Source organism: Protobothrops mucrosquamatus, unplaced genomic scaffold, assembly GCF_001527695.2.
Source record: "Protobothrops mucrosquamatus isolate PMUCROS unplaced genomic scaffold, P.Mucros_1.0 scaffold448, whole genome shotgun sequence".
In the NCBI taxonomy this organism is placed as follows: Eukaryota; Metazoa; Chordata; class Lepidosauria; order Squamata; family Viperidae; genus Protobothrops; species Protobothrops mucrosquamatus.
In genome coordinates, this window is record NW_015386771.1 from 234,571 (window position 1) to 249,573 (window position 15,003).

Consider the following 15,003-nt stretch of genomic DNA (forward strand, 5'->3'; position numbering starts at 1 on the left):
TGTGTGTGCCCACAGAGAGGGCTCTGAGTGCTGCCTCTGGCACCCGTGCCATAGGTTCGCCACCACTGGTGTATACAATATTTGTTCTTCGTTTGTAGTAAACATTAATTCTTCCATGACATTCTGAGATAGTAAATTTCTTGCTGCTCTTCTCCTCCTATTATCTCCAGCTTATTCTATTGTGTTCCCTTTTTCCTGTTAATTTGTCAGACACCTATTTCCATTGAAGCAACAAGAATCTGAAATGCTCTATTGGTTTCTATCCCATAATTAGAAAGATGCCTGCCAAAAAATGGAACATGAGATTTGTTGATCAAGAGCAATGGTTGATTTAGTCTAGCTTTCTGTTTCTCACAGTGACCAAACAGATGCTCCAAGGAGGTTGATCAGCACAGTGTGTCTACAATAGGTTTCCCCTGCTAGCATCTCTGTACCACCAACAACGTAAGGGCAGGATTAGTGGATATAATCACACTCTTTGAGGAATCTATTCTCCATGGATCTCTAGTGGACTGAATTGCGTGCCCATTTTAAATATTATTTATACTGCCTAGCAGGTTTAATGCCTGATTTACTCAACACTTCAGTTAAGTCCCTTAATTGTTAATGATTTATCATTGCATAGCAAACTTCCTTCCTAGAAAATTATCTGATGCAACTCAGAAGCTTTATGGAAAATAAATTCACTCAAATTTAAAAATAGGCTGAGTGCCTCCCCTCCCCTCATGCTCTCCTCATGCTAAAAATCAAGACATGATTTTGAATCTAATAAACAGTATTAGATTATTATATTATTGTTAATTTGAATGAATGTTATGGCGTTTGGATAATAGTTAAAGAAGGGTCAGCACTTTGGTTTAACATGTGGAAGGAAAGTAGGCTTCCTGCCTATTCTACCAACCAAATTTGGATCTAAACTGCTGATTTAATCTGTAATAAAATGTGGTGATTTCAATAAAAGTGGCTTTGTATATTCTGTTAGTTCTGACTTTTTGACAATTCCTTGATTTAAAATTATTTTAGCATAGTACTGCTATACAGGGATCTTCCCTGCTCTCCCACTTGTGCAAATATAAGGAGCGATTAGCGTTTAGCACAGTGGTTCTCAACCTTTTTAATGCCGCGACCCCAACCGGTCGTAAGTCGAGGACTAAGCCGGTCGTAAGTCGAGGACTAAACTGGTCGTAAGTCGAGGACTAAACCGGTCGTAAGTTGAGGACTACCCAACCGGTCGTAAGTTGAGGACTTTCCCTGCCCGGGAGCGCCACGCATGCGTGGTTCTGCCCCCTGTGCCAGCCGAGGCGTAGCTGGCAAGCGGCAGAGACGGAGCAGGCCGACCACCAGCTGGCCCAGCTCAAGGAAGGTAAGGCACCTGCCGGAAAAGGGGAAAAAATGGCGGACAAAAAAAATGGCGGACAAAAAAAATGGCAGACAGCCTTGCTTGGCGACCCCCATGAAATGGTCGATCGACCCCAAATGGGGTCCCGACCCACAGGTTGAGAACCACTGGTTTAGCAGTTGTCAAGGTGAATGCAGGGGTAGCCCAAGAACATGGTGCCTTCTTCTCATTCTATGTAGAAAAGCTACAGTAGTCGAATATTTAACTAACACTGAATGTTTCTTCACCACAGACTATGGAGCAGCATCTTCCACAACATCTGAAGGCAGCAGTTTACTTTAGGGATGCAGGAAAGTCTGGACTGTATGTTGCTGTCTCCTACAAACTCAATTTTTTACTGTTCCCTAACAACTTCCATTCACTTTGGTTAATGGTAGGGCCAGCCCTGATGATATTGGGATTTCGTTAGGGCATAATAACATCAACCACCAGAATGGTACCTTAGGATCCAATCCATAGTTGGAATACATAAATTTAAAATATTTTAATCTTCTGAATCTATCATGAACATGAAACTTACTGGGCTACTGAAAAAGGAAATCATTAAATGAATGCCTATTTTCCAGTGGGATTTGGTCTGTGAGCATAAAAGCTTGAACCAAGCAACTGCTACCTACTTCTTCTTCGGGGTGATGTTCGGTGCTGTGATCTTTGGAGACCTCTCTGACAGGTAATTTGGTTTCATTCTTCCATTATTTTATCTAGATATTTTATCTAGATGTTGCAACAGTTCATGTGCAGGCAATAAAAATTGCATCAATGTGAGAATCCAACCCTCCAGATCCCCACACATAATTTCCAAGTGAAAACACAGCTCTTTTGATCACCCATTTCAATTTTCAGCCAACTTTAGAACAGATTTGCAAAATTCCATACTTGCAACCCCATACTAGATAGATATAAACCTGATTTACTTTAAAATGATTTACTCTAAATAAAATAAATTAACAATATTATTGCTAAAACCTATAAATAACATTACCAAACGTAGGGTGTAAAACTCTAGATAACCACTAGATGGCAGTTCCAAAGGTGCTTTCCAAGAGACAACTGGGTTTTGTTTTTTTTTTGAAGAGTTTCCCTTCTCATCCAGCTTCTTCAGCTCTGCTTTTTTGCTTTTTCTTTGAAGATGTTTCACTTCTCCTCCAAGAAACTTCTTCAGCACCTTTGCTTCTTCTTGGAGGAGAAGCGAAATATCTTCAAAGAAAAAACAAGAAAGTCCAGTTGCCTCTTGAAAAAGCACCTTTGGGTCAATCATGACCTGGATGACTGAGAATCTCCATGGACACTAGATGGCAGCAAGGTATTGGTATTTTGCTACATCTTTGCTACCACCTTGGAGCTTTGCAGTGCTAATATATGGGCCCTTTGTCAGGCAAATGATCAGGTGGACATTTTTGCAATAGCCAGGAAATATTTTAATGTTAGTGATTCACATTTATTTTGTCCCTCCTTTTGTATCCTTTCTTGAGTGATTCTGTTCCACCATTTCTTCCATATTAGTGTAACTCTTGCCCACGGTGAGTTGTTCTGTGTGGGGTTGATTGTGGTGAGTTTCCTGTGGTGAGTTGGCCGTGGCGAGTTGTTCTAGACTCGCAAAGCACCAGGCATCAAGACCGACACAAAGGCATCTACATATTATCCTTTTGTAAGCAACAGTCCAAAACGTACTCCCCCATAGTAAAAAATGTTATAGTCTGGAATGATTTTTGTGTCCACAGAAAGCACATCTGGGTACATCCTGTGTCTTGACATGTGCTTGACATTTTATCCTATACTTTTATGGGGGTAGAAGTATGAAGACTCTAGCTTCCAATTTTACATCTGGGAAACAAGCTCCCATTTGTCCTTAACAATACCTATGAAGGACCAATTAGGTTGCATGAAAAGACTAGCATAGATGTAATGGCACAGTAAATACAAAATAAGTCAAGAAAAAATTAAATGGGTAATACCCTTCCACATGTATTTATTTTCATTTATTCAAATGTAATGCATCTATTTCCATTTGTGTACATACTTTACAGGAACCTAGTAACTGCTCCAAAATAATTTCTGTGCTCTATTTTTTGTTCTTAGGCAGGTGAAAACAGATTTGTTTAAAGTACAAGGTATTGCTTTTTTTTTGCCATGATAAAGATTATTATTACACGAAGATTTTTTTGTCAAGTGCTGGTTCTGCTACCTGAGCAACTCTTTACTTGCTTGGATAAAAAGTGAACTATTAGCCAATTTCTCTGAAAGGGCAATTTCAAACTCTCATGACTTTTGGTAGGAATCTGGAGATAACTTGCAAGTTGCCTCCTTGATCACGGCAATAATGTTTCTTTCTATGGTGTCTCAGGTTTGGTCGAAAGAGAATGCTTCTGGTGTCCTACTTGGGCACCCTCATCTTTGGGATAATGAGCTCTGCCTCAGTTTCCTACAGTATGTTCGCAGTGACACGGACTCTGACGGGAATGTCTATCTGTGGACTCTCCATCATTGTGATACCACTGGGTAAGCCAAAAAGTTGGCCAAGGTGGGTCTTTAAAAAGTAGCTGTGGATAAATAGGAATCCATTGTGCAAAGGAATTCATGGGTATGAAAAATACACTTGATATCTGCATGCTTCTTGTGGAAAAAGGAAAGGGTCAAGTGTATTTTATGTAGTTATGGATCAGAGATGTCTGCAGCATATGGTCAAAAAAGCAAGATGGTGGCTAAGATTGCACATAAAAAATAAGTGGAGCTTTGATAGCTTTCTCTTACCATGCCCTGCAGATATATAGTATCCTTACAAACTGAAATCTATAAATGAAAAACAGTCTGATGCAGTCCTCAGTTGCAAGACTGAGAAATGCATTCTAAGCTGAGCAAATACACAAAGGCTCCATATCCTTTAAGTGTGAGTCCTCATTTTGCAATTTTGATTTTTCTCAGTGAAAGGTGATGAGGTAACCGACAGTATGAGCGTTTTCTTAATAGTTGGAAATTTTTAAAAAAGTGCAGCACAGGGTGTTTCAAATGTACTTACTGGCCCTAAAAGTTTGCAATTCTTGATTTAAAACAAAATCTGAAATCAAATTACAAGATAAACAGCAAGGAAAACAACCATCAAGACAGGAATACAAGAGATAAAAACAAGCTGATCAAGAAAGCTGCAAATCTGAGAAGGCAAATTATATCTCAGTTCTGGAGAATCAAAGGCTAGGATTAAGGGCTATAAAAATGCATCCTCTGTGCTGCAATATCCAGATCTGTCCTTCTCTTCCAATAAAAGGGAGACCTCTGCACAGATGAGCCTATTGAACACTTTTTCTATCTTCTAGGCATGGAATGGGTGGATATAGAACATCGCACCATGTCAGGGGTTATAACAAGTCTCTTCTGGAGTTTTGGAAATATGTTTCTTGCTCTGATTGCCTATTTGGTGCGGGATTGGCACTGGCTGCTTCTCACCACCTCTCTTCCGTTTATAGTCGGCATCATCTCCATGTGGTAGGTAAGAATGTTATTTCTCAAAAAACCCTTTGCAAAATCAGGTTAAACTAGTAAAGGAAAAATTGTTTTGCCTTGACTTCAGGCCAGGTCCTAGACAAGGGTGACTAAGATTTGGGGTATTTGAATGGTGGTGAAAGGATTCATAGTGCTTTTACTGGTGGGACTTTGGAAACCCAAAATTGCGGGCAGCTAATCAGAAGCAACTTTGTTTCTAAGAAAGGGACAGCATCAGGGATGTGCTCAGGGCATGGACAAAAAGTCAAGATGATGCAATTGAAACTCTACCCATTTTTATGTGTGGGTTGCTAAAAGACCAAGAAATGGGTGCTTCTTCTCTAGAAAAACCTTCCACGAAAAGTTGGAGCAAAGTACACTAAAGGGACTTCCCAACTTTGGCTCATGGCTTGCAATCTGGAAAAGCCCCAAAATTAAAATATTAAGGGAAGAATGTTAATTTGTGCCTAGCACATTTGCTATAAACTGAAATGAGTGATCTAGCAGCTTGTCTCAAGTGCTAATGACCCAGTGTTTGGCATTTCTAAATGATAACACAGTAATGGTTCACCAAGAACACAAAAATCATCTGGTTGAACAAGAATTAGGCATTGCTTGGATTGTGTAGCACTGAATAGATTTATACTGAAGAAGTTAAGATGCAACATTGAGTAACAAATGTACCCGGATATCACATTGTTTACTAAGCACTTATGATTTGTAATAATAGAAAATGAATAAAACCTTTATATATATAAAAAAAGAATTAGGCATTGCTCATGCAAGTAAGAAAAACATTTTCTTTTGTGAAGTCTTTTAGATGTCTATGATTGGAATTTACATATCCCTCCCTTTAATATATCCAAATACTCAGATATGTTTACACATTTAATGCTTTTGGATCAGTAACAAATTAAGATTAACATTATCCTGCTTCAAAGGCCCTGAAATAAACAACATCTTCTTTTCCTCTATTCTTTAACTGAGATGGTGCTCAGAAATAGACACTGATGCAGTCAGATTCTCTAGCCCAGGAGTGTCAAACTGTCGCGCCCACCCCATTGCTGGCAATGGCAAAACTGTCCCGATACGTTGTGTGACGTCACGTGACATCGCACGTTTGACATGTCTGCTCTAGCCTATAAGAACAGACAGGAAGAAGCCTGAATCTGTATTCATTTATTAACTATAGAATATACTACACTTCTCATTTCTACATGACTTTGGGTGGGTTGCAAAAAATAAGGAAACATGCATGCAAAAAAGCCAGGAGCACACAATATCAAAGCTACCTACTAAGCAATCTGCAAACCAGTAAGTTCCAAATATTTTGAGGAACAACAAAGTTTTAAGCTACTTGTGAAAGGCTAACAATAATTGTAGCATTTTTATTTGGTATGCATTTGTATCTAAATGTGGCATAAGACTTTTTTTTCTTCCAACAGCTGTCCTGTGAAGTTGGTTAGGCTGGGAGTGACTGGTTCAATGGCACCCAATGAGCTTCAATGGCAAAGGGTGGACTAATGCCTGCTCCCCTCCTGGTTCAACACTCTAACACTACCCTGCAGAGGGTAGGAAGTTCTGAGTTTTGGAGATCATGGAAAACAAGATATTCCATGTATGGAGGCAGTTATAAATAAGGCATATTGTTAAGGCCCTATTCCTTGGTTGAATAGGTTCTTCACTATTCATGTTAGTTGAGACCCTCCTGGTAGAAACTGCATAAGACAGGCCTGATTTTGTTAGATCCTGAAGGTACCCTTAATTGCCTTAAACTGCTAGGGGTTTCACTCTAATTAGATACGGAGACCTTCACTCCAAAAAACAGCAATAACAATAGTAATTTGTAATACAGTGGCCTTGAAAGCTAAAGTTTCAACAAGAATGGCAGAATGCAAGAGAAGTGGACATATTCCACAAACAGTTTTTTTCATTTTCTACTGCATTGCTATTAATGTAGCGGAGGGTAAGTTTGAGCAGTAAATAATCATCGCCATTAATCACCCATCCTTGATCTCTTCTCCTACTTGAAAATAGTAGCCCTTCTGAGACAGATCTGAGTGTTCTGGTAGGAGGCAGCTGTGAAGAGTCAATGTAATCTTGAGCTGCATCAATAGAGGTAGAATGTTAACATCACAGGAAGGGATTGTTCCCCTCTGTGCTATGCTGCTCAGACTCCACCTGGAATACTATATCTGGTTTTGGTTACCATAACACAAGAAGAATGGCGAGGACCTGGAAAAGGTGGAGAGAAACACCAGCAAAAATGGTAACAGGCTTGTAAGCTAAATCCAAAGAAGAACAGTTAAAAGAATTGGATATGTTTAGGAAGGAGATATAATAATTGTTTTCCAATATTTGAAAAGCTGCCGCAGGGAAGAAGGCATGGATTTATTCTCGCTAGTGACTGAGGGTAGGACGAGAACCAGTCAGTGGAAGATTTACAGACAGAAATCTAAACTTGAAATCAAGAATTTCCTGATTATAGAGGCGATTAAGTAGAACAACAGCCTGCCTATTGGAGCTATGGATGCTCCATTACTAAAGGTTTTCAAGCAAATGTTGAGAAATCTGACATGGCCTGAGTTGGGCAGGGTATTAAACTAGAAGATCTTCAATGTCCCTGCCAGCCCTATGACTCCATGAATATCTCTATCTATAGAGCTCAGGATGCTTCTATTATTTTAAATAAGCCAGAAGAAACCTGTGTATATCCGCAAATAGCATGTGCTCACAAACATGACTTTAGAAGCAAGGTTCTTTAGGACAGCAGTCCCCAACCTTTCCAGCTTGGCGGACAAGCCAGTGCAGGTGTGTGTGTTTGAGTGGCAGGCACACATATGCATGCAACGCTTCATTTGTGTGAGTGGCGGGCGTGGGCTCCCTCCACTCACGCAAATGGAACTTCGCTTACGAGTGGAGGGTGCTTGCGCTCATGTGTGAAACTCCATTCATGCAAGTGGAGGGCGGCTTGAGCGGAGGGTGCTTGTGCTTGTTCACAAAGCTCCATTCACACGAGCTTGTCCATCGCTCATGCGAGTGGAGCTTCACGTGTGCATGCACCCTTGCCCATCTCTCCCGTGGCCTGGTTTTGAACAGGCGATGGCCTGGCGGTTGAGGACCCCTGCTTTAATAAAAATATGAAAAGGGTTGTTTTAGATGAGCAAGCAAACATGCCGCATGTACATTTTCAGATTTATGGGAAGCTTTGATAAAATTGCTATGATTACAACAAGGCAATGTATGTAACGGAATACTTTGGTCAGCCCATCGTATTCATAGCCATACATCTTGAGGAGTTTTTACCTGGAGCAGTTTTTTTTCGAACTTGGCAACTTTAAGATGTGTGGATTTCAACTTCCAGAATTCCCCAGCCAGCACTTTGAGCTACAGGTTACAGGCAGAGAATATGATCTTTTTTCACCCTTCCTTTAATAGGTGGCTCTCAGAATCTGCCAGGTGGTTGTTAATTAAAGGGAAGCTGAAAGAAGCTCATAGAGATTTAAAAAGATGTGCCAAAATGAACAGAAGGAAGGAATTTGCTGACAAAATAAATCCCGAGGTATGTCAAGGCATCAGTACCTAAAAGCTCAAGAGATGAAACTGATTTTCTCTGTTCTCCATGCCCTCCTCATTCCCCCAACTTCTGTGAAGATAGGATGGACAAATGAGTCACAGGCTCTCCACTCCTTATTTTTGAAAATTTATTCAGTTTGGATTCTCTTTTTCATTCTCCATTGCATCTGAGTTTGGCCAGTGCTTTTTTTGTAAAAAAAAAAAAAAAAAAAAAAGGTGCCGGAACTTATACACATCATACAACCCGTCTTGCCTACCCTACAAGGTTCCATTCAAAAAAGGTGCCGGAACTCCGTTCTGGGCGTTCTATGAGAAAAAAAAGCCCTGGGTTTGGCTATTAGTAATTTCACCTTATTTTTAATAAGGTTGCATTTAAAATTATGTGTACTTTTGTATGTTTTTCCGAGCAAAAGCTTTTTTTCTCACGTGCACAGTTTTCCCAAACAATTTGTTTCTATGTTTATGAAAGTTTTTATCTAATGTATATTGTTTTTGGAGTGGCAAACTGCACTGCACTATTTAGAGAGATGTTAATTTCGAGTCATAACCCAGATCTGATGCAAACTAAACAAATCTTTCTCCCATCCTTATGTGAAAATGGCACCAACAAGAGGCAGACTGGGTTCAGGCAGACCTTGGATACACAAAGCAGAATGAGTCTTATATTCAAGACCTTTAGTTCCCTAATATTGTCAGCTTTTAACAAGGAAAAAGGGAGCTCGTGTCATTATGTCCTTTCTCAATACATTTAAATAACCTACACTGTACAGGACCCCTTTCCCAATTGGTTAGCTTTCATTTTGCCTTGAGGTGACCTGAGACCAGTTTCCTGGCAATGCCCTAAGGAGACAGAATCCCATTCTATCTCTGGGGCTGGCTTCATACCTCATGCTAAGTCATAATATGTCTTTGATTTTGATTTGGCATTCTTGGGTGATCCTAAACATCCCAGACCCAATTCACACAAATTCCCCAAGTTAAAAAACTGAAAAAACATGAGACCAATGGCAGGAGTGTGCTTTCCCTTTATGGCAGTCAATCTTCTATTGATGTGGGTCCTTCATTTGAAGACTTCAAATCTGGTTTAAAGACAAAACAGTAGAAGGGAGACTGCATGTATTAAAGAGGGCAATCAGTAGTCCACCCATGGACAGCAGATTGTGCAAGCACACATAATCTTCTCCATTTGGATCAGTGGTTCTCAACCTGTGGGTCGGGACCCCATTTGGGGTCGATCGACCATTTCATGGGGGTCGCCAAGCAAGGCTGTCCGCCATTTTTTTTGTCTGCCATTTTTTTTGTCCGCCATTTTTTTCCCCTTTTCCGGCGGGTGCCTTACCTCCCTTGGACTGGGCCAGCTGGTGGTCGGCCTGCTCCATCTCTGCCGCTTGCCAGCTACGCCTCGGCCGGCGCAGGGGGCGGAACCACGCATGTGCGGCGCTCCCGGGCAGGGAAAGTCCTCTACTTACGACCAGTTGGGTAGTCCTCAACTTATGACCGGTTTAGTCCTCGACTTACGACCGGTTTAGTCCTCGACTTACAATAGGTTTAGTCCTCGACTTACGACCGGTTGGGGTCGCGGCATTAAAAAGGTTGAGAACCACTGATTTGGATGATGTATTATATTCCCATGTATATTTGAAACTACTTGATTCAAATAAGTAGATTTAGCAAATGCTGTTTTAGTGTGTTTTTGATAATACATTTCTCTTCTTATTTCTTGCAATGCATAAGTGGCTGCTCTAAAACCCAACTTCCCTTCTTCAGAGCTTACTCAAGACTGCAGCAGTGATAAGCCAGAAATCAGATGGGAACTATTCCTATATCAGTCTTTTCCGAACACCAATACTGAGAAGAATTTCCTTTTGTTTGGGGGTTGTATGGTGAGACACACTTCCTGAGTTTTCTTGGACATTTTTGTCCTGTTGGGACCTAATTTTGGGGTATCTTTATGCATCTCTTCATCTCTCCACCCTTCAGGTTCGGAGCAGCTTTTTCCTATTATATCGTGAGCATGAACATCAGTGGTTTTGGCCTGGGAATGTATATGACCCAGTTTGTCTTTGGGTTTATTGAAGTTCCTGCTAAGCTCCTTGTTTTTGTTATGGTAAATCGAGTTGGACGAAGGAAAAGCCAAGCTGGGGCCCTCATCCTAAGTGGGTTATTTATGGGAATCAATCTTATTGTCCCAACATGTAAGTAGTTTTAGTTAGATTGTTTCATCTCCCTCTCTCTCTCTCTCTCTCTCTCTCTCTCTCTCTCTCTCTCTCTCTCTCTCTCTCTCTCTCTCTCTCTCTCTCTCTCTCTCTCTCTGTGTGTGTGTGTGTCTCTCTTTCTCTCTCTCCCTCTCCCTCTCTCTCTATCCCTCTCCCTCTCTCCCTCCCTCCTTCCTTCCCTGCCTCCCTCCCTTCCTCCTGTTTCTCAAACTTAGCATGCACGTCAATTCTCAGAATTCCCCTGTTGAGAAATACAGATCTATCTCACATATCTGGGGACTGGTCACTCCAGCAGGGATGATTAAATAAATGTTACTACCCCAATTTTTTATTTAAGAGAACAAATTTCCCCAACGAGATGACCTCCAGTTTGGGACACAATTCTGAGAGGTACTCATATCTCAAAGGTACCAGATGCAGTTAAGACGAGTAAGAAACTGTGTAAAAAAAGGGGGTGGGGCATTTAGATCAGGTTGCAATTGCCTATCAATTTCAAATGTATTGGTTTTAAGGGTAGGCAAACTATTACCTTTTAGATATTTTTAGCTGGATACAGTAAACTAGCTGCATTATTCCGAACTGCCACTGATAGTGGAACATGCTGAAAGTGGTAATTCCAAAATCTGAAGGCTGTAAAGTTGCCTGGCATAGTATATCCCAACAAGAAGAGACTTTCTTGAGTCCTGGACAAGAAATATGGAAGACGTCAGGCTTTAAACTGCCCGGGGTAATCAAAATTCAGGAGCACCTGACAGCATCTTTTTCAGCTAACATATTTTATTAAAAGACTTAATATAGGGTTTAAATTGAGAAGAGTTGGGTTAAGGGAAGAGTAGTCAGGGGTTTAATTTAGCAATTTATTTCTGATTTTTATTTCAGCTCTATAAACTGCTCACGCTCTATTAATGTAAATATAGCTGGCTAGACAAAACCCCTCAAATTTAGATAAATATTTATTCAAACTGGATGTAAGAAGCAATCTTAATTATTTGTATTTGCATATTTATCTCAGGCAATTCTTAATCAAATACAATTAGTATTGATTTTGAAAAAGTGATTTATTTCACATTTACTGACAGGAAACGTCCACCTCACTTTAAACTCAGTGTCTTTTGTAGCTCATCGGGTCAGATCAGGTTTGAGTGACTTTGCTGAGAGGTTAAATGAAAACAAAATGCTTTTTAAAAGATTTCTGATGCTATATCTTTAGTGGCAAAATGTATATCTTGCCACACATTATCCATGTGAGAATAATGACTTTCAGGGTAGGTTTATAGGAGGTATTAAAACCTCTCTTAGTTGTTCTCAGCTCAGTGCAGAGCTGAGTTGTGTCAGGATTATTTGAGTGAAATCTTTCACTTCATCTCAGCTTTCTGGTCTTGCAGCCTACACAACAAAGGCAACCCTCCCAGCCTCAGGCTCTAAATGTGTGAAAGGGCTGTTGAAGTGCTGAAGCAAACAAACGGTTGGTCTATATCAGGGGTAGTCAACCTTGGCTCTTTTATGGCTCGTGGACTTCAACTCCCAGAATTCCTGAGCCACCTGGTCTATATCTACAACCCTTCGCATAGGATGAACATGGTAGCACAGTGTTTCTTAAGCTTGGCAACTAAGCCAGCAGTTTTAGGAGGTGAAGTCCATACAGTATGTTTTAAAGTTGCCAAGTTTGTTGTAGAGTGCCGGGTCCCATTTCTGCCTTATCAGGCAACAAGTGCTAGGGGTCGGTTAAAGATCGGTAGAAATGACTCAGTATGAACTGGTGCTTCCCACAATTTCAGCTGTACCCTATTTCTCATCCCAGCTCAGGGGATTTTGCGCTCAGTGGTTGCCATCATAGGCAAAGGATTTTCTGAAGCTGCCATCACTATAGTTTTCTTGTATTCTTCAGAACTCTATCCCACCATTCTCAGGTAAGAAAGAGATCCTTTTTGAGACGAATAATTGATTGCATGATGGATCAAGAAGGTTTTGGTCTGATTGGAAAGAGTTGCTGCTATTTCCTACAGTCCTAGATCCTGGTGTGTGCATCCCCTTTCCCCAGTATGTTTTAAAATTTTGCTTTTCCGCATTTAAGATCATGCAAGGCCATTTGGGGCCTGAAACTGCAGGGCTGAATAAAAAGATCACCTAATCAATTAAAACTCTTTTTCTTTCAGATCTATTATTTTTAACTGAAACAGAAATTACTTAATGATTGAATTCACATGTTTTTTCTTAATGATGGCATAAAAAACGTCAATGAGCAACTGTGTGCATGCATTTGGACTGAGTACATTATCAAGTCTCTTAATAACAGGATGTGTTTACATTCTGCTTGTTAGCTTGCTCCTCTTATAACCTGTATTGTGTTTTTAACAGATAAACTGAGGGATGCAGATGTTGACTTAAATCAACACATCCAGCCTGGGTCTAGGACCTTTAGACTCCCACCACTGGCCACACCCACTTCACCTCCGGCCAACTGCCTCAGCCCATTTACAGCCAGCTTTTCTTCTCCGCTGGCCCTTCCCCAGTCATTTTCCCTGGCCAATGTGCCCCTGGCCCTCCGGCGCTCACCCTTCAGCCCAGCTGATTTAGCCAGGCACCCTTTGTCCCGGGTGTTTCCGGCTGTCAGCCAATCAGGTGGCATAGGGCAACAAAGGGCGACCGAGGAGGGCTGTGATTGTGACAGGAAAAGAGCAAGACCTGAGGAGGGCAGGGTGGTGGTGGTGGCAGGCAAAGGTTGCTTGCTCATGGCTGTTTCTGATGCCTGGGGGGAGGTGTCAGGGCACCAGTGCTTGCTTGTGTCCTTTGAATTCAACTTTCAACCTCTTTTTGATTTCTTCCTGTCTTTGCTTCTAGACAGAGTGGACAAGGATACTGCTCCTTCATGGCCCGCTTAGGGGCATCTGTGGCTCCACTTGTCTTCTTGTTGGATAGCATATGGAAGCCTCTGCCCCAAGTGGCATCTTTTGCCATGGCAGTGCTGTGTGGTTCATCAGCCTTCTTTCTCCCAGAGACCCGAGGCATCTGCCTGCCAGAAACGATAGAGGACATTGAAAAACGAAGGTGCGAATGGGATTCCCCAAGAATTAGGAGACTGCATAGCTTGCTAAAAGTTTCACATTTTTAAAGCAGAGCTTAATTTTTTTCCTATCAGTTTATGAAGTTATACCTTTATGATTTTAAAAAAAGGTTATGATTTTTTTTAAAAAAGAGCTTATTTGAAAAGTCATAAGCATATTTGTATAAAATGTGTTTTATGCACACAAAGATGTACAATTCTTCTAGACAATTTTCCCAATTTTGAGATCTGTTAGCATTTGCTTTTGATATTCTGTCTTCCCCAGCTTGGGTCAAATTCTTTGATTAAGAATTGCACATAAAACTAGAAGTGCCCAAACCAGTAGATAATTGCACAATTTAACAGCATTTGAGTTCACATATTGATTTAAAAAATTAAAGTCTATTAAACTTAAACATAACGGTTAGTGTTGGGGATGATAGGAATCAGATATTTTAGTGAAGGTCTAAATGTGGATTATTTTCCATTTGTCCATCCAACAGCATCTAATATTAATAATACTAATAAATATTACTATTAGAATGAAGATCCTGAGCATTATTTACTGGCAACAAATTCCAAAGTTTTGTCTAGTTTACTGGACTAAACTATACAATATGAGTAGTTTCTGATAAAGTATAAGAATGTGTTGGGTGTCTGTATAGATGTGCATAATGCAGTGTCTGGTTGTATCAGAAGTATCTGAAAAACAACAACTGATTTCTTTTGGGATATTCCTTATGGAGTAAACTTTTTGGGACTCTGTTATTTTCCTTCAGTCAAATTTATTTTCAAACAGCATCAGTTTTTTCCCTTCCCTTCTTTAATTATAGCTCGGAAGGGAAGAAACATCTGCATGGAGATACACTTGAAGTTGCACCTCTCCAATTGTCACACAATTGACCCGCTGAATGGTTAGGTAAGTGAAGCTGTAGAAAGAGGTAAAGTAGCAACATTTGCTTGAAGGTACTAATTTTTACACTACATTAAAGTGAATAATGGAGCTTTCTTTTGTATGATTCCTTAGCAGGCAAGCAAAGGCTTGGTGGATTTGAATCTCCAGATCAGATGCTTTGCTGTCATAAATCTCTTCCAACTGGCATTCTCCAGGAGTAGTGGAAACTTAGCAATATCCAATCCATACTTCACCAAGAAGACCAGAGCCTTTGGGAATGTGGGTCATAAAAATAAATAATAAATATAAAAATAAATAAAAAATAAAAACAACTGTCCAATAAACTTATGTAGGGTGTTCTCTTGTTATTTATACAATACAGGTAGTCAATCAGACA

The 15,003-nt window shown here is 40.4% G+C and overlaps 1 protein-coding gene across 1 annotated transcript in view; it reads left to right on the forward strand.

The window, feature by feature from the left end:
- Nucleotides 1-14,614, forward strand: part of SLC22A7 (solute carrier family 22 member 7) — a 16,352-nt gene extending 1,738 nt beyond the window's left edge. Inside the window, exons 2-10 of the mRNA XM_015816417.2 lie at nt 1,966-2,069; nt 3,744-3,898; nt 4,711-4,879; nt 8,315-8,438; nt 10,220-10,335; nt 10,433-10,647; nt 12,470-12,578; nt 13,510-13,716; nt 14,545-14,614. Of these exons, the coding sequence (XP_015671903.1) occupies nt 1,966-2,069; nt 3,744-3,898; nt 4,711-4,879; nt 8,315-8,438; nt 10,220-10,335; nt 10,433-10,647; nt 12,470-12,578; nt 13,510-13,716; nt 14,545-14,614 (1,269 nt within the window). The remainder of the gene's footprint in view (nt 1-1,965; nt 2,070-3,743; nt 3,899-4,710; nt 4,880-8,314; nt 8,439-10,219; nt 10,336-10,432; nt 10,648-12,469; nt 12,579-13,509; nt 13,717-14,544) is intronic.
- The last annotated feature ends 389 nt before the right edge of the window (nt 14,615-15,003 follow it).